The following is a 25,411-nucleotide window of genomic DNA, read 5'->3' as shown; positions in this document are numbered from 1 at the left end:
GTGAAGGGAGAAGCTCTTTTCTGAAGTGCATTGCTTGGTGTGTGTTGTAATTCCATGCCATGGCAAGTGCTTCCTAGTTCCCATGGTGATCTTTTGGGTGGGCATGTGCTTGTAATTCCCAAGGGATCACTTGCCTTTGAGTTATGGTTTTTGTGGGAGTTCATTTTATACGGTTTGTGGTGTTGATCTTGTTTCTTGAGCGCTATTGGAAGACGTTGCTATAGAGGTGCCCCTTGCTCTTGTTTTCCCTACAATGTCTATGGGGAAGGCACCATTTGAGAGTATCGAGGGTGTTAGAAAGGTTCCATCCATTCTGAGCACCAAAGATAAGATTTTTGAAGGAGATCAATATACTTAGGATCTAGATATTCCTTTTGCCAATGTACAAGAGGCTTTGGAGAAGTCTCAAGCATACATAAGAAGGCAACATACAAGCATCAAGGTGACTTGCAACTGAAGGAAGATGATTGGGTCCTACTCCGGTTTGAGAAAGCACGATTTAGATTGAGATTACCATATACTTGGAAGATTCACAATGCATTTTATGTGAGTCTATCGAGGCCTTTCAAAGGGGAAGTGCCAGTGGACAGGGAGCCCTACGAGCACCAAAAGTGGAAGAGATATAACAGGTTCTAGCTTACAAGGAAAGGAAAGTGAAAGGTGAGGTGATACGACGGTATTTGATCAAGTTCAGGAATTATCCGGCTCTTGATGCCAAGTGGATGGAGGAGGAGGACTTAGCAGATACTCCTTAGATACTAGAGCTTTACCTTGAGGCTTTTGGTTTAGCACCGACTATTCCAAGAGTTACCGATGAATCAACAGGTTGAATCTAGTGGGGTGCGGATTGCACAAGAGGGGAGTTACTCTGCTCCCTTGTCTCAAATTGAATAAAGTCATTGATTTCTTTTGAGATTTCAAGGATATTGACAGATTGACAATATTTTGCTGAACAAGGTAGTTAGGTACGTAGTGTTCGGTACAAATTCGGTTCGTAAGGTACGTAGTATTGAATGGATTGAGTTTTAAGGTACGTAAAAATTCGTACTTTTTTCACAAAGCCTAAAACTGAGAGTACTTCAGACATTTATATATGCATTCACCAAGACTTCTAATAAAGACTAGCAAATCAACAATAGACCATTGCAAATGCCAAAAACTAGAGTCCACGACTCTAACCGAACAATGAAAACACGAAGTTGAGCTTAGCTAACCAAATAGTGTCAAATGTCTGTTGTCATGGTCACATAAAACTAAGAGCATCAAAATAAATACATAACAAATCATGATAATCCAAGACTGAAGTCTGAAGTTCTGACTCTAATAAGTAGTAAGTACTACAAACCGCACACTGCACTCAAAGCACTTGCCACCTGCAAGAGAGGAGCACACACTGCACTATACTTGTATCTCTACTAAAATGAGTCGCTCTCAATTGCAGCAAGGCGTTTTTCGAAAAGAGAGACCTAATCGGTTGAAATAGAGGAGTCCCAAGAAGGGAAAAAAAAAACGTGTACGGATCCTAACTATACATACGGATTTGTACTGTACGGATAGAATTCGTACTTACGTATCGAAGCAACCTTGTTGTTGAATGAGTTTATGTAAAGTACGTTGAAATGGGAATTCCTAAAATGAATGTCACATGTGCTCTCTCATGTGTGTATTGTTTGAGTTCGTTTTCAAAAGATCAAATAATTGCAATATTTTTCTTAGTCACTTGAGGGGTGATGTGGATGTGATAGTAAAAAGTAAAAAAAATGGATGTGATAGTAAGGAGATTTAAAAGATCAAGACATCCATGAAAAGATCAACGCGGTCCGGGTGTGATTGCTAAATAAGTTACAATGATCATGATTCTCATCTAAGATTTCGACAGGGATATTGATGTGAATGTTCAGTGACTGTCGTCTTTGGGCAAGTGCTAGATATTTTTGGTCTAGTACGTCAATACTTAGAGTTGGTGTCTATTGAACTAGTTTCTGTCCTATGTTTGTTTTGCACGCGTAATCGAGGGCGATAACAATTCTTTCAAGAGGGGGGTATGTCACAAAGTGATGACGTGGCATGCCTAGAGGACAAAACCCGTCCAAGGTTCCTAGAAAAGGAGTAGAAGAACTTACAGGTTTCGGCTCAGTGGCCCAAAGAGGATTAGGCCTAAAAACCTAATCCCCCAACTTGCGGAAACCAGCTGAGGGGCCTAAAACCTTTAAAAATAAGAGCTAGGACCCAAAATTGCGTGAAGCGGCCGATGTGGCAGTTGGTACGGACCTCGCCATTTGCGGCAGGATTTGCGGATGTTGTTGACGTGGCAATGTGTACAGACCGAGCGCTAGTTTTTGGGAGTCGGAAGCTTTTAGAAGCACAACTTTTCATGTAACTGTTTTTGGCCAGGGGGCTTTAAAAGTGTGCCAAGGGCCTCACTCTTGGCAGATTATCTTGGGAGCATCGCCAGAGAGAGGACCCTCGGACATTGTACTTTGCGAAGCATAATAATAAACAAATACCGAGAAGGGGTGCCAATACGTCTGGGTGAGGAACTACACTGTGCCATGTCAACAATCCTCTTCTCTCTCTCTCTCTCTCTCTCTCTCTCTCTCTCTCTCTCTCTATTCAAGTTCTGTTTAGTCGTTTCCAGTTTTCTCACATGTGTTGCTGTAGTTCTTTGGCTTGGAGTGTCCAAGTCTATTACAACTTGGGAGGGGAAGCCCCCTTTGAAGAAATAAGGTCGTCAAAGACCACATCTTGACTCACCACAATCTCCTTTGAAGAAATAAGGTCGTCAAAGACCACATCTTTCTTCAAAGGGGAAGCCCCCTTTGAAGAAATAAGGTCGTCAAAGACCACATCTTGACTCACCACAATCTCCTTCCTCTTTGGATCATGTAGCTGATATCCCTTAATTATTTGGTTGGACTTGGACTCAGACTTCCTCTGTTGCTTCTTCGGGTATTGGACGTAGGGATTGCTCCCAAAAATTCTGAAAATGGGCTTTCTACTGAAATAAGCCTCAAACGGAGTCAGTCGAGGAGGCGAATTGTAGGAGACCGATTGAGAGTAAGAACTGCTGTTGCAATTGCCTTCACTCATAAGGTCTTCGGCAGACCTCTATGCTTGAGCCTCGAGTATTTTCTGTGCCATCTCCACGGCAGTCCTGTTCTTCTGCTTTATAGCTCCATTCTCTAAGGGCAATCCAGTATTCGGAAGCTCTCGCTTGATGCCATGGTCCGCACAACACTGTATAAAAGCATTGGAGGTAATATCTCCACCCTTGTCTGCACGAATAATCTTTTAACTCTTTGCTGGACCATCAGGGACAGCGACAAATACAGGCAGGCGGATAGGGTCATGGGCAGCTTGTCCTTGTTTATAAATAGGTAGTGAGACGGAGGATTGAGGAGGCAGACCAACGCCCAGATAGACCTCGATGAGAGGCTACCAGACCAGAAAGGAGAGGTTGATTTAGAGCAGCTGGACAGGCAAGTAGAGCACGGGGATCAACAGTCGAGGCATTTTGGGATCAATGTGAGGCTAGGAGAGGTACAAGTTCAGCCGTCCGTTGTTTCTTTGGAGATTTAGTCACAATTGCCTCTCACGGTAGGCACTATTTTGAGGCAGCAGGATATTGAGTCCCCTCGTTTAGTAGAGGAGTTTGATTAGTTTGCGGGCTTTGCTTCACCTTCATTATCCATGTGGTTGCCAACCCATTTCTATGCTCTTGGTCTGTGGAGGTTTCCAAATCCAACCTTGGGCCATTATGTGTTGATATTTTCCTTTTGCAGTTTCTGTAGGATGAGGCTCGGGTTCAAAGAGAGCACCTATGATGAGATACAGGTTGCAGACCTTGCATGAACTCCCTGGGACAGAATTTTCTGTCTATAATACTCTACAAGAGTATACTTTGGTGGAGGCCAGCAATTTTATAGACCTTAGACAGTTTTCACAATTGTACGAGTGCCAACTTAGCAATGCCTTGGGAAAGATTGTGTGGTGGAGAGCGCGTCATCTTGGTACCTTCCCGTGGCCTACTTATTAAAGGACAGCTGGATTCCGCCGAATTCTCTTACAATTCGGCTATGTAGGACTACCTTGGGGTACCACTTAGAGATTTGATGGAGTGGATGTGGATAATTTTTGAGGCATCCGTCGTTTTTATGAGCTGCTACAGGATGTTTTTTACAGTCGATACGCTACATCGTTTTGGTTTCTAGCATTGGGCTACACCGTTTTGCTACACCACCAGAGTGGACAGAGCTTTTGGCAGATTTGTGTAGGCTTCCCGCGGGCAGTTTAACTTCTACACCGTCTTCATGATTGATTGTATCTTATCATTGATGTATCCTGTGGTTGTATGGGTGTTTTTCCTTCTGATGTTATCGTATAGTTTTGAGGCTTTTTGTATATCGACCTATGGTCGAATTTTACGTAATGCAAAGGGTAAAAGCCCTACTTTTTACTCCAAAAGGAGAGAGACAGAGGGAGCACACAAAACTCCAAGATTCTGAGTGAATTTTGGCTCTCACTTCTGTGATTTTTAGGGCAAGAAGAAGCATGGCTCAGCATTTTTGATAGGATTGGGAACAGGCTCAGGTGATGTAATTATCCTGGATGCTGCTTTAGGAAAGTTGAAGTGGAAAGTTGAAGATTGCCATTCAGGGTAAGTAGAGGTAGTGGCTCTCAGCCTTACAAAAAGAAGCCCAAGCAGTTTGTGTCATTGCAGAAAGAATGCATGTAGTAAAAAAAATGCTGTGCTCTTACCTTCAAATCTTTGCATGCTGTCTCACAGAGGCGTCAAATCTGTGGCTTTCACAAAATCTGGGAGCATTCTTTACAGTTCTGGAGTTGATGGAATGGTCTGCCAGTTTGATGTTGATTCTGGCCAGCTTCAAGGAAAGTTCAAGGCATCTAAACGAGCCGTTTCGTACATTGCTGTTTCTGGAGGTAATATTCTTCTTGAATCTGTTTCCAAAAATGAAAACCTTGATAATGTTTTGGTACGTGGGTATATATACTGAGCATGCCCTGAGCAAGGGAAGCAAGTTTGTCCTGTTCAGCAACATAGTCATTTAAAGCAATATCTCTTTAGGGTCCACACTTGCTATATAATAAGTACTTTGTTTTTTTAGTTTCCTTTTTTCTTTTTGCATTTATCAATTGTTACAAAGAATTGAAACAAGAATGCATTAAATAGTTTTGGGAGCATAAATAGAGTGAAGTATGAAGCTATGTTTTTTTAAAATCGCTATTTACTGTGCAGCTTCTTGGCAACTGAAATTTGATGTTCATGAGGAAGATTGTGATTTTGAGCCTTGACTAGTGGACACACAGGATAGAGGGTGTCTTGTGGTGGAACATTGGATGAACTAGATTTTTGAGTTCCTGGAAGTCTATTAGCAGTTATCTTGATGAAACCTTGGCAGGAGAAACACACTCTCTCTCTTCCTGGCCTGCTAGAACTAAGCAAGATCAGTCAGATATTACTTTTCTTGATCAATGGTGGGTATTTGGTTTCAGTTTGGTGGGAAGCTAGTTGATGAGCTTTTTAATTAATTTCTCATTGTGACTGATGCTGGGAAAGGTAGGCAAAGATTCTCTATATTTGCAGATAGGAAATGCGGTATGACTTGTTGAGAATGCTAGCTGATAAGTTTTTAAAGCAGTTTCTCATTGTGAGCGATGCTGGGAAAGGCAGGCAAAGCTTCTCTATATTTGCAGATTGGATATGCAATAAGAGATTAGAGCTCATATGGTCATTAAGGAGAATATTGACGGTTGTGCCCAGTAAGGTTTAATTTTATGGTTAACAAGGGCAAAAATTTAAGCGCTGACTTTGTTGGTTTGTAAGGCTTGTCTCTATGATGGAGGCCTCTCCAGAGGAGTAACATTGGACAAGGCCATTGCCATCTGTAGAGTGAGACATCCACAACTTTGAGGAGCTCGCTTGCGGCATCTGCAGTTTTTAGCCATTATGCCCTGCCATAAGAGGAGTAATGTCCAAGGACTCAACGGTCTCCTTCCCTCGAGGCAACCTTGATGGAGATACACTATTAGGCAGAGACGACTCCTACAATGGCCAGTTGTAGCCTACAGATTTACTCATTAAAAATTTAAGATCTTTTTCTTTTCTATTTGAGCAGGGGCTTTAATTAGGATCATGCTTCATTAACTGTGACATTTTATAATAAAAATATCAACAGTTGTACCTTGTTCTTATTTCGTGGGCCTTTTGGCCTTTAAGAGACATAAATATATCTTTCTTTCTACATTTTTAGAGCCAAAGTTGAGTGTTTGCAATGAGAATATATAAATAGGTATTTTGTTAAGAAGCAGGTTCCTGTTATGTTGTGTAATGGATGTTTTGCTGTTTCCGACTGCTTTTCTTAAAGATCACTGGATGTCAGATTTCAATCTTTTAATCTGCTTTGTGGATTGGTAGATAATACGCTGTATTACATTTCCTTTTGAGTGTTTAGAGCTGTTGCTACACATTGTGAATCTGAATGTTTCTTCCTGAGGCGCATGTAGATGGAAAGTACTTGGTGGCTGGATCTGGAGATATACGTCTTTTTGACTTGTCTACTAGAAAACGGTTGTGCAAATACCCTGGACATCCTGTAAGTCAAAATTCAAGACGATCTTTGAATGCAAAATTTTCTGGTTAACTCTGTCAAGTTGATCTTTTCTTTGCTACTTCAGGATGCTGTGAAAGCCCTAGTGTATACAGGGGATGATTGCTACTTTCTTTCTTCTGCAGTTGGGGAGAGGCTTATTACAATGTGGCATAATGATGGAAGTAATAAAGGTGCTACAGCCTTGGGTTCTTTTTCCATGGAACATCCTGCAGTTTCTATTGATTGCAGTGGAGAGCTCCCTGGGATTTTGAGGGTGCTAGCTGTATCGGAGGCAGGAGTGGCTCACATATGGCAGGCAGAAAATGTGGAAGAGCTTTCAAATGTGAAGCCAATCAAAATCGCAATAGCTAAGAGCAAGGGTGAAACATCACCCGCGAGTAAAGTCAGCAAGAGCTTCAAACCAGCTATTTTTGCAGCGACGTTCTCTGGGAAGAGTGTGAAAGGTGCAGGCTCTGTTCTTGTCGCATTTGGAACAACAGTAAAGCCTAGTTTTGAGCGAATCGCTCTAGAGGGAAAGGGTGACAAGATATTTCTGAAGGCAAATGAGAATGGAGCTTTAATGCCTCAACTGCAATCAGGTGAAGCAACTGCAAACAAAGGCCCTCTGGAAGGTGGGTGAGATCAACCTGCTCAATCAAACACTGACATCTGTTTTTGTGCATACACAGTGTTCTCAATATTAACATGCCTTTGTAAGGACTTTGACAGTGCATGTGAACACGTCGGGTTTGTAAGGTCTTAGTGCAGTTAAGAGTCAAGACGTTACTTAGTAGGGCAGAGGGGTTGAGGTAAATGTCATGTCCTACATATGGACGTATGATATATGCGACTGCATGATAGCACATTAAAAAAAAGATATGTTTAGACACACATGCAGGCATGTGTGTGCTTGCACGCGTGTGCGCGTGCAAGCACACGCACACACACAGACACACACACGTCATTTGCTGCTATGGATTGCCAATCAAGATGAAGGGCCTGCTTCCACACCCTTGGTGGATCATGTACACAGATTGTACCTCCGTACATTTTCCCAACTCTCTTAGGCATATGGTTATAAGATCAGATCGAGCCCCTTGAGGGTTACCTTGCAAATTTTTCATACCATCTCACCTCCATATCTCTTGTTGAGCAGGATGCTTGGGACAGATTTGTGTTTGTGACGTCAGCTATAAACCAAAACATTCCCCTCTAGACAAGTAAGAAATAAAATACGGAGCCGAAATCCCTACATTTTGAAAAAGTTAGTTTATAGGGAAAATTTGTAGGCCAAGGCTTAAATATGGCATGTCATCAAATGCTCCATGAAACCTTGAAACATTAAAGGAATTTCAAGGTTTCAAGATTTCACTTTGAGTTTCATGGGGACCATGCCCCAATTGTACTGTGCAGTGGAAGTGATTGATGGTGAATGCTAAGGATGAGTGCTCAGTGCGTACTCAAGGTTCCTTTTACTTCACGAGAGATGTACAAAGACTAGAGATAGAAGAGAGAATGATATTGTGAGTGAGGGTTTTGAGAGAGAGAGAGAGAGAGAGAGAGAGAGAGAGAGAGAGAGAGAGAGAGACTAACACCACATGGGGTCTTAAACCCCCTCCAAGATCGCCCCTCTTTGTCGCTAGAGAGGTATTTGCTTTACATTGCACAAATTATGATACAATGGTCCTAGATATTGAGATGCCGATAGGATCTTGCGGTGGATGCTCGAATCTGTGAGGTTAAGGGTTGGAAACTGAAAACGCTAGGGCTGATCTGGCTTGGAACTGCGATTTGATGATGAGGCTAGGGCTGAAACCTGAAAAGGCTGGCTGATCTGCTGTCTTGGGCTGAAAACTGAAAACGGTGGTACTGGTGGCTAGATTTACGCCGGTACGGTGAGGGTATGGATGAAACTGAAAACGCTGGTGCTGATGGGGTGCTGTAGGCTGACGTGGTGCAAAAACGCTAGAGATGCTGAGGTATTGTGGCTACTTGGTACTTGTACTGAGGGTACTGACTTATGCTTGAGAATTGACCCCTAGGGTCACTTATTTATGAGATTAAATTTGTGTCGGGCAATGTGACAAAAAACCCATGATTTTTGAAAATGTCACTTATTAACGAGTTAATAAAATCACTCATAATTGGTGCTTCACATGTAGGTAAATACCTAGGCTGGGTACTAATGCAATTGTATGGGAACACTCCCTAGTGGCTACACCTAGCAGACAGTGGCTATGCTCATGTGCAATTAGAGGGTATGTAGCTACTCTATAGTGCGTGGACATGCATGTCCTGCGTATAGGCTCACAAGGGTGCCAGAACACTTCCTAGGTTGTCCTAAACCCTAGAATTAGGAGTTGGCTTGTCCAAATGCACATAGGTTTAGACGTGCACGTGACATCCCCCCTTCAAGGTGTGTTACTGGTATCGAGGTGCAAGGCCCTCTGTAGAATCTGCTAAGAGGTCTTCGTCAACCCACTATTGTGTGTGTTTCACAATACTTGAACTTCGAAAAGGACTGTAGTGCTTGTTTCTTTGAGCCGCGCTGAAAGCGATACAGGAAAATCTGCGTCGACTCTATGTCTTCAACTTCATCTACGATCTCAAGTTCAACTTCTTGAAGAATGTCCTTTGGGGGATCTCCCTAAAACAATGTCAACCATAGCACTCTCATGCACTTTGCACTCACAATTTTCACTCTTTTTGTTTTGGTCATTGTACATTCTCTCATTGAGTCCTTGAACACTCATTGATCACTCATCCTGAGCCATACACCATCACTCACTTCTGCTGCACATTACATTGGTATCAGAGCTCTTTGGCAGTGTTTGGTATCATCATTCAAGGAAAGAACCGCAAGAATTTGTTTGGTTTGTTGTGGTCGCACGTAACCCAAGACCACTTGGGTGTGTCGATCCCTAATCTGCGTTTTGAAGAGTGGCAAGTAACCCAAGAAAGAAGGGCTTGTCTGGCCTCCCATCGTTCCTCTTTTCCACTCATTGAGAGCAGACCTTGCACTTAGCGGCATGCCAATCGACGTGAGGTGGGAAAAAGCAACCTTGGTGTGAGCGCAAGGCTGCCAAGGGGTGCACCCGCAGGAAGGAGTTGAGCTTGGGTAAGAGCAAAGCCTTCTTTAACACAGGTTGCAAGCCAAGAATCCCGAGTACTCAATAACTGCAAGAACTTCGAGTACTCAAGAACCCCGAGGACTCAAGAACCCCAAGAACCCCGAGTACTCAAGTACCCCAAGAACCCCGAGTACCCAAGTACTCAAGAACCCAAGAACCCAAGAACCCCAAGAACTCAGTGCATGGTCATCGCCCGAAGTGGAATGGATACTTTGCGTGAAGATGATGAGACTAGAGTTGGAGAAGAGGAAGTTTCTACACCAGGAGGATTGTTCCCCAATCCTCCCCCGTCCCCATCTACGCCATGGATTGCACCAAACCCTATGGAGGCTTTGGTCAAGACAATGATGGAGATGATGCTACAACAAGAGGCTCAACGTGCCTCTTGTTGTAGCATGGTCATCACCCGAAGTGGAATGGATACTTTACGTGAAGGTGATGAGAGTGGAGTTGGAGAAGAGGAGGTTTCTACACCAGGAGGATTGTTCCTCGATCCTTCCCCATCCCTATCTACGCCGTGGATTGCACTAAACGCTATGGAGGCTTTGGTCAAGACGATGATGGAGATGATGCTACAACAGCATATCACCTCTCCTTAGGAGATATTGAGATTGAGAAGGCAACTCCGAGACACGACCATACTCTAATGAGTGTTCTCCACACTCATGGAAGAAAACCCTTACAGGTTATGATAGTTATATAGTTGTCTATGGAGGGGGGTCATTGTAGACGTTTTGTAATGGATACATGTCTGTAACATGTAGAATTTATGTTAAAAAAACAGGGTACATAGTGTTACGGACCTTAAAATTGTATTGGTTCAAAGGTAAGTACTTTACGTATTGAACCCGAGCCGTATCTTATGTACCTTTCCACCTTGCAAGGGCACAATCCTAAGATAAATATATAAAGTATGCCCATCACCACAAAAGTGTGATCCCAAAGTCCATAAAATTTATATTGTATACCTTGTCTATATATTGGTTCACAATCTCTTACCTCTCCTAGCATATACATTTTGGTAAAGTGCAAGATGTGGAAAATTCTCCTCGTAGTGTGTCATGAGCACAACAGGCGGAAATCTAGTCTTTGTCCAGTACAACAATATTCCGAGAATGTTATGAGGCTCTAGAGAAATAGGTGGGGTAGAGCAATGGAAGTGGAAGTGGCCTTGTGGAATAGTATCCTTGCGTCTATAAACATGTAGAATTGGAGGCGCCTTTGTCTGCTTGTATCCCCCATATCCTCTTCTTTGCTTCCGTCATCCTAGCTCTATGGGGCGTTGTTATGTCCTGCTCACAAGAGAGGGGATCTAGCCCAGATGCCGTCGGGATGGGTGCCCAGTGTCCGGGCGGACGTAGTGTGAACACGGCCAGTGTGGTCGACCATTATTATAAAAGGGAGGCCAAGGCCTCATTTACAGTTATCGACCCCACTGGCAGAGTGCCAGTGGTTAGCCCGCAAGGCTAGGAGTGTGCGAGGTCACCTCGAGGAGGTGAGGCCGGGTGGTATGGGACGCCCGGTCTTACAGGTGTATGCCTACGTCCTCGGACGCTGGCCCCAGCACGGGGGAGTTGCCGGATGGTGGCTATGGTCGGGTGGTTTGTCCCGGCGTGTATCTGTAGGCGGTCCGTGTGGCTGGGAGATCCTATCTCCTCGTTCGTTTCATGGTATTAGAGCCAGCTTGGCTGCATGGTGGTATGGGACGCCCGGTCTTACAGGTGCATGCCTACGTCCTCGGACGCTGGCCCCAGCACGGGGGAGTTGTCGGATGGTGGCTATGGTCGGGTGGTTTGTCCCGGCGTGTATCTGTAGGCTGTCCGTGTGGCTGGGAGATCCTATCTCCTCGTTCGTTTCATGGTATTAGAGCCAGCTTGGCTGCATGAAGGACCGTGTGCACACCTACGGAACGGTTCGGGTTGGAAAACCTCAATTTTGCATAATTTTTAGTGGTTAAATTGCTGAAATTACCTACTTTTCTTCTCGAAAGCATGTTTGCAGGTAAACAATAAAGTTCGATTGCTGATTTTTGATGAAATTCAGCAATTCAATAGGTGGGAGTGCTGAAAATCAGAGGATTCTTATCGAATTTACTGGTTCTCAATCGAAACTAATGTATTTTATCATTAATTTGCTGTTTTGGATTAAAATTCAGCATATGATATACTTTTACATCTCTCTCTAAATTCCTCTCTCTGTAAGTCTCTCTGTGCGAAGGAGGAGAGAGAGAGAGAGAGAGAGAGAGAGAGAGAGAGAGAGAGAGAGAGAGAGAGAGAGAGAGAGAGAGAGAGAGATACCTCTCTGTGTCTGTTTCCTTCAGTTTGTAGGGAACGTTGCAGGAGAGAGAGGGAGAGACAGTTTGCGCAAGGAGAGAGAGAGAGAGAGAGCCAGCGTGGCCTCTCTCGCGTGGGTTGCACAAGCGGGCAGTCTTCTTTCGTGTGTTAACCACAAGCGGGCACAAGTCCCAATGCCTCCCCTTTTCTCCACGCGTCGTTTATCTGCCAGCGTTGCCTTCGAAGAAAAACCCACGTTGATGGTTTTTTTTTTTAACGCTGGCACTTAAGAGTTGAAAATGCTGTCACTTAAGAGTTTATTTAAGTCGCCTTTTATTTTAAATGGCAAGGATCTTTTTTTTAAAGGCCAAAGTTTGAAACCTGTAAGTTATTAAAAAACTCCCTTACAGAGTTGCAGAAACTTACAGAGACCTTATTTCTTCAGTCTCTTGCTTCTCTCTCGCGCTTCCTCTCTCACACCTGCTCGCGCTCCCGCTATCACCTACCTGCTCGCGTTCAGACGCTCACGTCGACGCGTTGAGCTCATCGAACTTCACTTTTTCGCGACCGAAAAGTGCAGAAAAGGCTTGGTTTCGCGTGAAAATTCTAGTTTTTCACGTACTTCGCCATGGATTCCTCCAGTTCTGATGTGCAGTGTGACGACGCGCCAGGTAACATCCAAATCCCATTCACGCATGCTCTCTACACATGGATTACAACTACTTTCCAGAGCTTCGACCAACGTGTTACTGCTCTAGAAAACGCGAATGTTCAGACGAACATTCGCTTGGCCTCTTTCGAAGGGGTCATACAGGGGCTCAGTTCCCGATTTTCTACTCTCGAAAATATGGCTCAGTCGACGATTGCGCGTATTTCGAGGGGGAAACCCATCTTCAGCAATTGCGGATGCAGATTGCTGCTTTTGGGCGTTCGCAGGGTGGTCCGTCTGCCACAATTCCGTACAAAACTACAAATTTCTCAGGTGAAGAGAAGGAGTGTACGGAATTGGCCGTAAATAACTGGCTGCACGAGTGGACCACATATTTTGATTTCCATGGGGAGCATGATGAACAGAGGATTCAGACGATTCCTCTCTATCTGCGCAGTAAGGCGCTTACCTGGTGGCGTGATATGATAGAGAAGCCTACGACGTGGGCTGATTTTTGTGTGAAATTCAAGAGGGATTTCGCCAAAATGGACCCTTTGAAAGCCTATGCCAAATTGCAGAGTCTTTCGATGAAAACTCTGTCTTTTGATAAGTATACGACAGCTTTCAAAGAGGCGCTCACCTTCTGCAAGGTGGATTCCACGCACGTTGTGCACATGTACTTGTTGGGGTTACATGAAGATTACCGTTGGGCCTTGATCAAGGACAAAGCCCCGACTGATGTCGAGGATGCAGTGGCAAAGGCCAGGACGTTCCATTTAATAAATGGAACGAATTATGAGAAGAAAAGAACTGTAGCCATCAATCCGGTGAGGGTGCTTCGAGGAAGCGACCCCGATTCCAGCATAAGTCCAAATCACCGCCGAGATCTTCTCAGGAGAAGAAGAAAGCCAGGAATGCTTCAGTTGCTGAAGCAATGAAGAAGGGGGCTTGCTTCGGATGTGGCCAGGCGGGTCACCAAATCAAGGATTGCCGTAAGAAGAAGAAGACGCAGAAACCGCAAGGCCGTCCTTCGGTTCAGATTCACGAGATCTCAGGTAACTCTGATGTTGTTCAAGTTGAAATCCATCATTTAGTGCACAATTCATGCACTGATTGTACTTTTAGCACCAAAGTGTTTGGTAAGCACGATCTTCTCCGTTTGCTCGGGAAGATCAATAGTCACGACGTGACCGTACTCCTTGATAATGGAAGCTCACACAATTTTGTGGATGCAAAATTGGTGCAGAAACTGAACCTGCGGACGCAGGACGGTGACCATGAGTATCGCGTGAAGATGGCTCGTGGCGTGGATACGGATGTATGGAATCAGATGGTTCCAGACTTGTCGCTCGAGCTGGCTGATTACAAAGAGAACTTGGATTTCCACATCATGCGCGTGGACAGAGAAGATGTTATTTTAGGAATTCCATGGTTTTATGATAAACAAGACTCATTGTATATAGACTTTGTACATCACTCTCTTGTTTTTGTTAAGTAGAACATGCCTCATGTATCTGTGTCGCTTTGTAATCAGAAGTCTGTAAATAATGGTTTTGCAATACCAGTTGTTACTGCTTAGAACGGCTCGTGATCGAGTCACTACTTACGCTAATCAAAAGAGGTCTCCAAGGACTCTAGATGTGGGACAATGGGTTTATTTGAAGATACCCAAGGATTCCAAGACTATGCGAACAGGAAAGCATTATAAGCTTCCAACTAGATATTGTGGTCCGTTCTTGATCACAAAGAAAATTGGCCAAGTTGCCTACAAACTAGCTCTTCCTTCGGATGTTAGTGTACATCCAGTGTTTCATGTCAGCCGCCTTAAAGTGAAATTGGGTGAAGCTGATGTTGTGGTGCCTATCGAGGAAAATGTATGGCAAGATATGCAAACTGAGTATATTCCTCGAGAACCAGAAGCAGTTTTGGATCATCGTACGCGTCATTCTCGCCAAAAGGCTTATGACGAGTACTTAATTAAATGGAAGGGTCAATCTGAAAGGTTTGCTACTTGGGAACCTGTTAGAGCTTTGAAGGCTCAGTATCCCCACTTCATTGATGAGGACATCAATGGTTCTTAAGGGGGGAAGTATATTATGTCCCGCTCACAGGAGAGGGGATCTAGCCCAGATGCCGTCGGGATGGGCGCCCAGTGTTCAGGCGCACGTAGTGTGAACACGGCCAGTGTGACCGGCCATTATTATAAAAGGGAGGCCAAGGCCTCATTTACAGTTATCGACCCCACTGGCAGAGTGCCAGTGGTTAGCCCGCGAGGCTAGGAGTGCACGAGGTCACCTCGAGGAGGTGAGGCCGGGTGGTATGGGACGCCCGGTCTTACAGGTGCACGCCTACGTCTTCGGACGCTGGCCCCAACACGGGGGAGCTGTCGGATGGTGGCTATGGTTGGGTGGTTTGTCCGGCATGTATTTGTAGGCGGTCCGTGTGGCCGGGAGATCCTATCTCCTCGTTTGTTTCAGGCCTACTTTGATGAGAGGGGATTCCATCCTAGTTAAGCACCTCCAGCTACTTTTTACTCTGGCTTTCTGACATGACGGTTCTAGTCACATCTGCGTCCTTCTCAATGAGGGCCCCATATTACCACATTCTCCTTGGCAACTGATTAGAGTAGTTGGTGCCAAGGGGAAGAGACTATGTAGCCCCAAATTGTTCAGCAGAGGAGGCTTCATCCTGGCGGTTATGGATACAACAGGGGAGTGTCACAAGACGTGCACCACGTGCCAATAGAAAAGAACAGACTGAACAACTTTAAGCACTTCAAATAACCACTAACTTGAAATAGAGAGAGACGACACGCGACACAGAGTGGCGGAATTCCACCCCAGAGAGTATTGGCCCCAAACCTTGGCGCCCCTGGTATTTCTTTATATTGCATCAACACAGTACAAGCTGGTACTCCAGACTTTGCACCTTCTCCAGGAAGCATGCTAGAAAATGAGCTCTAACCTCATATTTAAAGGCCCTTGGCCTAAAAAGCAATTACAGTGAAAAGCCTTCAAAACTCAAAAGCTCTTGGTCCAAAAGCAAAGCCAAAAAGTTGTCAGCGTAAATCACGGAAGTCCGTACAGCCTGCCACGTCATCAGCCAGTGCAATTTTCAGAAATCTCCTTGCTGTCCTTAGGGTTAGGGTTAGGGATTTTGTAGTTTTAGGGTTTTTGGCAGCAGAATTAGGGTTTGCAGGTTTCAGGGTTAGGGTTTCCATAATTAGGGTTTGCAGGTTCTAGAGTTAGGGTTCTCTAGAATTAGGGTTTCAGTAGTTAGGGTTTCTGGCAAAAATTAGGGTTAGGGTTTTTGCTCTCGAGCAGCCACGTCATCACTTTGTGATAGTTTAGGCCCCTTGGCCACATCTGTAAGTTGGCTCCATTCTTTAGGCTTTGACACGTCAGTAGTTTGTTAGATCTCCCCTTCTTGAAAGAGAGTAATCGTCCGCGATTATAGCATATTTGCAAAACAACTCAAGTTAGCTCAAAAATTTTTCAGGGTCATTCCGAGGGACATTCCGAGGGACAATCAATTTGCTCTTTTTATTAAGGAGTTAGCTTCTCCTTTTTGCTCTTTTGATCAAGGAGTTAGCTTCTCCTTTCGGTTGTTTTGATCAAGGAGTTAGCTTCTCCTTTCTGCTCTTTTGATCAAGGAGTTAGCTTCTCCTTTCGTCCAGATCGGAACTCTTGATATTCCGGCGTAGTAAAATTAGCCATCACACCCAGACCGTACTGATCTTCCACGGGTATCTTGATGCACTAAAATTACATACCCAGGCAATCTCATCCAATTAGGAATATTCAATAATTGGCACATCACAATGCAACACAAATGCTTACATATGCATGTTACAAGACACAACAAACAGCGCCGCTGAGCACTCCCCCGAGACAAATGGTCTGTGGTATGAAGCTACTCAACGACTACCTCGTCACTCCCCCCGCAAATAACCTAAAAAGGTCCGGGCCATGAGCTCAGAGGACTGTACAACCAAACGCTCCCCAGACCGCAGTCTGCGTCGCTTGGAGGTTCAAGCATACAACCAAACGCTCCCCAGGCATCGGCCTGCGTCGTTCAGAGGTTTTCTAGCATACAACGGAACGCTTCCCAGACATCGGCCTGCGTCGTTCCGAGGTTTTCAAACATACAACGAAACGCTCCCCAGGCATCGCCCCGCGTCATTCCGAGGTTCAAACAATAACAGTATTTCTCACTTCTCCACCCAGGAGTAAAATCACCAATCAATGAAACCAATATTAAAACCAGAGTCAAACATTTCAAATCAGCACCAAAACAGGTTCAAAACAGATACCATCCATTTCAAACAAATTTCAAACAGGATCACCAAACAAGTTCTTAAACAGATTTCAAACTTAAAAAGCAATCTCGACATCAGTCGAGCTCAAAAAGTCGACCGACTTTCCATCTTCAAACCCGCATCAAAAAATTAGGGTTAGGTTCATTCCATAGGGTTGTGGCTGAGCGCAGCATGGTCCATCAGCTCTTGGACAAATAGTGTTTCTTTGACGGCGATGGTAGTCTAAAGATAGCAATCGCAGTGGACCTCCAAGGTCATCTACTCGTGAAGAGGCATCTTCTGAGAGATGTCGAGAAATTTCAAGTTATAATCTGCTCTGATACCACTGTCACAAGACGGGCACCACGTGCCAATAGAAAAGAACAGATTGAACAATTTTAAGCACTTCAAATAACCACTGAACTGAAATAGAGAGAGACGACACTCGACACGGAGTGGCGGCATTCCACCCCAGAGAGTATTGGCCCCAAACCTTGGCGCCCCTTTCGGTATTTCTTTATATTGCATCAACACAGTACAAGTCGGTACTCTAGACTCTGCACCTTCTCTAGGAAGCATGCCAGAGTATGAGCCCTAACCTCATATTTAAAGGCCCTTGGCCTAAAAAGCAATTACAGTGAAAAGCCTTCAAAACTCAAAAGCTCCTGGTCCAAAAGCAAAGCCAAAAAGCTATCAGCGCAAATCACGGAAATCCGTACAATTGCCACGTCATCAACCAGCGCAATTTTCGGAAATCTCCTTGCTGCCCTTAGGGTTAGGGTTAGGGTTTCTGCAGTTTTAGGGTTTGTGGCAGCAGAATTAGGGTTTGCAGGTTTTAGGGTTAGGGTTTCCAGAATTAGGGTTTACAGGTTTTAGGGTTAAGGTTTTCTAGAATTAGGGTTTCAGCAGTTAGGGTTTCTGGCAGAAATTAGGTTTAGGGTTTTTGCTCTCGAGCAGCCACATCATCACTTTGTGATAGTTTAGGCCCCTCGGCCACATTTGTAAGTTGGCTCCATTCTTTAGGCTTTGACACGTCAGCAGTTTGTTAGAGGGAGACTCATCTCTCAACTTTATTAGGATCCAAAGAGTGGCAGTGGCCTTCGACAAAGCATGGCCGGGCTCCATTGTCTTTTTCGAGTATACAGTCAGGATTGGGCGCACTCCTTTGTTGAAGTAGCAGAGAGAGCGGCCTACTTTGTTGCAAAGTTGGTTACAAGAGGGTCTTTCACATGAATATGTGAGATAGTATTGGTTAGCACTCTGGGATCTACATATAGCCAGACGGATCTCTTATTTACTATGGTTGCTAGTTCATTTTGGATTACTTGTTCGGACGTGGGTTGTTTCCATGGGACCTCGTGCACCGGATGTATACTTTAGACTGTTGAGTTCTCTAGCGAGTGCTTATGGATTTGCCCTGCCTCGTATGCCACTTGGAGAGCATTTGCACTTTTGTTGAGCATACCTGGTTATAGTTTGGCTTTGTCACTTGGAGTGCCTTGTCTTGGCTCATGCACCTCCCTGAAGAGGATTTGTTTTATGAGGGTTCGGACGCTGATCCGGTATTCACAAGGTTGCATTCCAAATGCATCTTTATCAGTCTTCCCATATCGAACAATAAATACCGTTTTGGTCTTAATTACTATATGAAATGGTTGTTATTTATATGCGTACACAAATACAATACATGTGTGTATGCATGCATTTATTTAGGGTTGTGTACATGTAATGTATACATGCATGTACGTATGTGTGTATAGTATATACATGCACGTATGTATGCATACATGCAATTTCATGTATGCAAGCATGCATAAGTAGACATGTACTCTATTTGTATTCAATATCTAATGAATTTTTCGTGTTGGTAGTAATTACCCTACTACTCAACGTTTTTAACCTTTTTTTTTTCATACCGTACTTATCCTAGCTATCCACCTTGGGTGCTGATGCTGATAGCGTATGGTTATTATCGAGGCACTTTGAGCACGGCTATATTTAGATAGGGTGATCCACAGTCCAGAGGAGATATTTTGCGCGATAGGCAGCATCACCTTGTGAACGTTTGGAAGACTCATTGCCTCCATGTTCTCAATGCGGCACCACTGGGCTTACAGGAGGTGCTCACCAACATTTGGCTTGACATTATCCACTCTTTTCGGAGTCAGTGGAATGCAAGAGTTCGTTCCTCAGGGTAGCAGCGACATGCTTGTCGTTGACGATGTTACAAATCTATTCTGTTTTTTACTTTTAGCAGAGGTCAGATACAGTGGCGACACACTTCACCTCGGTGGTTCCTACTCCATTCATCACATGAGCCACCTTGATGTATTGCTTGATTGTGGCCTAGGCCTTCTATTTTTCTATGGCCATGTAAACAGTTTTGTACACCCAACGAGACAGGCTTCTTCTAGCATCTTTGGGGTTTTAGTACACTGTAACACAAATATGACATTTTCCTCCCAAAAACAAAAACAAACCAACCTATAACTGTCTCTCTTGCACAACTGCTTGTCATCTCTGGTCTGGATGCGTTTGCATCTAGCTGGGATATGTCCTGCTCTACTGCAAACAAAGCAGTGTCTTGGAAGCCTGCGAGAGAGGGATGAGGAATCAATCAAAGAGTGGGAGTGTAAACTCCATCGGACATTGCACCACCCTCACCCGAAACAACTCAGGGACTATTACCAATCTCTTTCCAGATTGTTCTTTTCTTAAACAGTTCTATACCTCATGGCAGATTTTCTTTCTCTAGAATCTACTCATTTATGCGCTCTAAAGTTTATGGCGGATTTTCTCTCTTAAACATAGTTTGTTTTAACAAAAATTAGTAATAAAACACAATATTTTCTCTCCAAAGATTTATCTCTCTATTTCTCTAGCTAGAGAGAGAAGGCCTTTGCTTTTTCTCTCTTCGGCTCTTGTGCAGAAATACCACAAAGGACTATTGTCTTTGCTTGTTGGAATCGAAATTGGGGGATTGGGGGAGCCTTTTTTTAATCTTACACAATTGCCTTTCCTCTCTTTTGTTGACAAGTTGTGCGTGCACATGAAAAGCACCTATTGCTTTTGTATCACGTGCACATCTAACCCTATGAGTACGTGGACAAGCTACTTCATGTCTAGGGTTCAGTTCAACTAGTTGAGGAAGTATTCTGGCACCTTTGTGAGTCGTTTGCAGATTGTGCATGTCCAGACACTTAAGAGTAGTTGCATTTCCTCTGGTTGCACACAACATGATCATCAGATTACAATCAGAACCCATCAGGAGCATTTTTACACTGCACAAACCTATTTTCCCTATTTTAGCCATTTTTCACTTATTATTAATAAGTGACTTTGTTGGGAAACTGGATAGGGCAAACTGACTAAGATAATATATAAGAAAACCTATCGCTAGCACTTTCTGGCAGAAGAGGCAGTAGAGACCCAGCGTTTGACAGGCATCTTCTCAGCAAGACCCCAAACAAGACCACCTAGTGTTTTTGCAGCAGATTGCCCTAGTGTTTTCTGCATCAACATAGCTAGCGTTTTCAGTAAGATCAGTCCTAACGTTCTGCAATTGCAGATCAGCCGGCGGAAGTAGATACACAGCAGATCAATTTCAGCCCTAGCGTTTTTGGATCAGAATTTCAGCCTAGCGTTTTTGCAGATTTTCGGCGTCATAACCTTCTTTGCATCAGCGTTTTCAGTTTTCAGCATCTAGACACCGCAGATCAAGTCCCCAACCTTGCAGATCTCACCTTCCCACAGTAGATCCTCGCCGCACGGTCAGATCAGCCAGCGTTTGCAGATTCAGCCCGGAAAACGCAGATTTCAGCATCTGCGTTTTCAGCGCAGCATCGTCGCATCGTCGTCATCGCCGGCGTCACCGACATAGAGTCAGAATTTAGTAGATACAAGATTTGCAGATTTCAGCCATTAGCGTTTTCAGATTTCAGCCCGTCTCGTCGTTGACATCGTCGGCAAGTCCATTGCATTTAGACCATTGTACGAGGATTGTGCAAACAATAGCATAGACCTCTCTCGCTATAGAGAGAGGGGCCCTTGGAGGAGGGTTTGACTATCATTTGCACTCTCTTACTAAAGGAACGAAAGGCTTTCCCTTCTGTAACTAAAAGGAACCCTTGAGCACGGTTCGGAGCACTCATCTTGAGCAAAGTTCAACATTCACTTCCGCTGTATCTTACATTGGTATCAGAGCTTTGACAGCGTTCTTTATTACTCAAGGAAAGAACCACAAGAATTTTTTGCTTGTTGCGGTCGCACGTAACCCAAGTCCACTTGGGCATGTCGATTCCTAATCGTTTTTTTGAAGAGTGACAGGAAACCCAAGAAAGAAGGGCTTGTCCAGTCTCCCCTTGTTTTTCTTTTCACTTATTGAGAGCGGATCGTGCACTTAGCGGCCGGCCAATCCACGTGAGGTGGGAAAAAGCAACGTTGGTGTGAGCGCAAGGCCGCCAAGGGGTGCGCCCGCGGGAAACAGAAGAGCTCGGGTAAGAGAAGATCCTTCTCTAACACAGATTGCAAGCTAAAGAAAGAACTCAAGACCCTTAAGAACTCATGAACCTCAAGAACCCAAGAACCACGAGAACCCAAGAACCTCGTGAACTTAAGAACCCAAGACTTCTTTGTATGGTCATCATCCGAAGTAGAATGGATACTTCGCATGGAGGTGATGAGCATGGAAATAGCGAACCTTGCAGATCTCACCTTCCCACAGCAAATCCTCGCCGCACGGTCAGATCAGCCAGCGTTTGCAGATTCAGCCCAGAAAACGCAGATTTCAGCATCTGCGTTTTCAGTGCATCGTCGTCGCATTGTCGTCATCGCCGGCGTCACCGACATAGAGTCAGAATTCAGCAGATACAAGATTTGCAGATTTCAGCCATTAGCGTTTTCAGATTTTAGCCTGTCTCGTCGTTGACATCGTCGGCAAGTCCATTGCATTTAGACCATTGTATGAGGATTGTGCAAACAATAGCATAGACCTCTCTCGCCATAGAGAGAGGGGCCCTTGGAGGAGGGTTTGACAACATTCTGGTGTCGTATTCTTCTCTCTCTATCTCTCAGTCTCAGCACCTTCATTCACAGTGTTTATCACTTTGTTTGTGATCATTTGCACTCTCTCACTAAAGGAACGGAAGGCTCTCCCTTCCGTAAGTAAAAGGAACCCTTGAGCACGGTTCGGAGCACTCATCTTGAGCAAAGTTCAACATTCACTTCCGCTGCACCTTACATTTTGGGTGGATACGCCCCCTTGAGGTAAAGTTTTCGCGTAGGCACAGGTGCAAAGACCGGGCACAAGGGTTCACATAGAGGCCATTCGTTGTACTTGGATTTGCTAAACAATCACCCAACCGAGGGTGCTAGCGGCGGCAGTTGTGGGCCATCGACTCTCGTGAAGAGCATCTTGCTCCACCATCTTCTTCTTTCTGTAGCCTATCCCCTTATTTCAAGTTCAGTTTGTTTTTAGTTCGAAGTGTTAAAAGTTTAGCAGATTCCGGTGGTTCACAGGTTATATTATTTGACCGTATGTCCGAAGTGTTACATAGGATGCTAAACATCATGATGCCAAGGGGTCATACAAGCATAGAGGAGTAAAGAATGAAGTTTTAGAGACTGTGTGATAGTTTTATGGCTTGCCTTGGTTATGCAATTTATTTGAACCATAGGACTATCGTTCAAATGAGGGATAAATGGGTTTTAGGACTTGTAGAGTCTGATCAAAGATGAAAAGCAGCTTTGTCCATTAATGATGTGGCTCATACCACGTCTCAAAATGCTTTTTTTTTTCTTGTTGTAGTGCTACATAGGGTGCTAAACATCATGATGCCAAGGGGTGATACAATCATACAGGAGTAAAGAGTGATGTTTTAGAGGCGATGCGAGTTTTATGGCTTGCCTTGGTTATACAACTCATTTGAGCTATAAGAGTATTTGTCAGAAGAGGGATAAATGGTTTTAGGACTTGTAGAGTCCGATCAAAGATGAAAAGCAGCTTTTTCCATTAATGGTGGGGCTTAATTCACGTCCCAAAATTCTTTTTCCGTTGCAGTGTATGATCATGTCTGCTTGTTTGTTCTGCTGCTATGTGATGGTTGTGTGTATACAACATATAAGTACCTCTGTTTAAGTGCCTATGGTGTGTTTTTTTGTTTATAACTGTGTATTGACAATTGTTTTTTGTTTTTTCTGGGGTGTTTGGTGGTTTTCAGCTGTCATATTGGGCCCTGACAATGCTGTGGATGCTGAGAAGCCAAAGTCTCATGTAGAACTCAACGAAGCTGCAATAAAGCCATCAAAGAGGAAAAAGCGTCCAGCAACAGAGGAAAGTCAGAATGTGATTTCAGATGGCTTGAAACAGCATGGTACTGATACATGTCACTTGTTTTTTTGGGTGACTTTGGTTAAGTTACAAGCGCCTAAAAATTCTTACAAACGTAAGAATTTCTGGACTTCACTGTTTATGCCATGGTTTGCTTCTGAGAGCAATGACTTTTAACTTTGTTCCAGGTTGAAGCCTTAATGTCTCACGTCTCTTGTTGTAGATACACTAGGTAAATTCTCCCTACCTCCCACTTGCCCTCCCACCAACAAACCCACAGGCTACCAGGATAGGATGGCCAGTCCACGTATTTGCTGCTTGTCAAAACAGCCGATCTCATCACAAGTCTCTCCACTAAGACCAATTGGCAGAATTAGCATCCGAAGTCTGCCCCTCCTGGTTGACACACTTCTCAAAAAAATCTCCCAAGCACTTGCCAAGGTTTCACCTGCCCGATCTCATGCATCTCCAAAAACTGACCAATTGCTTTGTTTCTTTGCTCCAAGTGGCCCATTGTAAATTAGTAGTCTCCCATCATATGTCCATTAGAATCTTAATGACGTGATCTTAGTTAAGAATTTCCTGTGTCTATGTATTTTAATTTTTGGCAAAGATGGGATCCTTTGAGTTGCACAAGGCCAGAGCGAGTACTATCGGCCAGTATTGAGCAGGTCGATGTGACATATGATGGGTGATATATGCTGGACGGGGAATCCAATCTTTTATCAGTCTTTGCCGTATGGTGTCTGAGGTCTGGGGGTCACAAGCGTTGCTAGGGATGCTCTCTTGGACTGATGCTTCTAGCAATAAATTTTCTCAATAGAATTTTGCATTACAGCTCTGGATCCAACATCCCCAATGCTTTGGTTTCTGGGTCCAAGACTCTATTGACTTTGTAAGCAACTTATATCCTTACTTCCATCCGATCCTACCCAAAGAAAGTCACAAATAAGCATGCACAACTTTCTAATGCACCTTCGTAAAGACTTTAGCAAGCAAGACCTAATCAACTACAGGTGATTACCAAATCAAGATTTTTGCATAGAATGTAAAAAATCGCTATGGAGGCTATGGTTGGCACAAAGGACTGCTCTGGTGATGCATCCAAACAAACCAGGAAGCCCAGAGAATCTTGTAGCACATTCTCTCTTCAAATAAGTGAACGCTGCTGTCCTTAGTTAGGGAGTCCAGATCCATGAGAACTTATTGTGGTTGATATTGGTGCTTGCCACTAAGTCTAATGCAACTCAAAACAGCTATGTTTCCTTCTTGTCATCTACATACAAGGGAGCTGTGCCAGTGTACTCCAAATGAAGAAATCTTTGTTGTGAGGATTCATGAGCCAAAGTTAAACTCTATTACAAATGCCTGACGCAATAAGTAGGTGCAATCCCGGAAAGTGTCATCACTGAACCAATTGCATTGCAAGCCTTACACGCATAGGTGGCTGTGGTATGCTCCATATGTGGGTTATGTTTATCAATTTTTATCGTAAAATAGTTTTACCTGGTGGAGGAAGCCAAACCTTAGGCATTCAGCAAGCGGATGCTTATAGCCAGGAGAAAAGATTGGTTTTAGAGCTGAATTTTTCCAGGTTTCCTAAATACAAACCTTTAGGGTACCCAAAACTAATTTCCAAAGACCAAAAGAGTCACAAATTCTTGACTTTTGAGAGACTAACAAAGGCCAAAGGTGCTTATTAAGGACTATCTTGGGAGTATTGAGTGGGCTTGACATTAAGAAAGCTAAGATCATCAAGATGGAAAGCAAACCTACCAATCCTTTTGTAGATATGACAAGAGGTATGGCAAGCCAAGCTAGAAGTGTTGAAATGCCAATCTATCCACATTTTGACACAAACCCACACAATGCACTAGAAGAGGTGGATATTTGGTCAATGAAGGACCACAAATATCTCCATCAAACATGAGAATTCCAAAAAGAGGTGCAAGAAACTTAAGTCTTTTGTGTGTGCATGCTTTTCTTTTTGGGTTTGGGATGGAGGGAGAGGTAGCTGGCTTGTCAATGTGCAGCGGAAGGTGTGGTGACTTGGGAACGCGCGGGAGAGAGAGAGGAGAGGGGAGAGAAAATTGCTAGAGAGAGAAGATGGACAGAGAGAGAA

The 25,411-nt window shown here is 44.1% G+C and overlaps 1 protein-coding gene across 4 annotated transcripts in view; it reads left to right on the top strand.

The window, feature by feature from the left end:
- The window catches only part of LOC147424574 (uncharacterized), a 78,587-nt gene that overhangs the window by 22,003 nt on the left and 31,173 nt on the right, over window positions 1-25,411 (top strand). Inside the window, exons 3-7 of one of the 4 annotated variants that reach the window (XM_086499903.1) lie at window positions 4,539-4,657; window positions 4,787-4,941; window positions 6,526-6,614; window positions 6,697-7,243; window positions 23,180-23,404. In XM_086499903.1, the coding sequence (XP_086356029.1) occupies window positions 4,539-4,657; window positions 4,787-4,941; window positions 6,526-6,614; window positions 6,697-7,243; window positions 23,180-23,404 (1,135 nt within the window). Of the gene's footprint in view, window positions 1-4,536; window positions 4,668-4,786; window positions 4,942-6,525; window positions 6,615-6,696; window positions 7,244-23,179; window positions 23,405-25,411 lie in introns of those variants that run through there. The other 3 variants (XM_086499904.1, XM_086499905.1, XM_086499906.1) reach the window with 3 other exon arrangements.

This window comes from Adiantum capillus-veneris, chromosome 25 (assembly GCF_014529385.1).
Source record: "Adiantum capillus-veneris isolate H3 chromosome 25, ASM1452938v2, whole genome shotgun sequence".
Classification (NCBI taxonomy): domain Eukaryota; kingdom Viridiplantae; phylum Streptophyta; class Polypodiopsida; order Polypodiales; family Pteridaceae; genus Adiantum; species Adiantum capillus-veneris.
The sequence above is the reverse complement of the archived record's forward strand: the minus strand, read 5'-3'. Positions and strand labels throughout refer to the sequence as shown.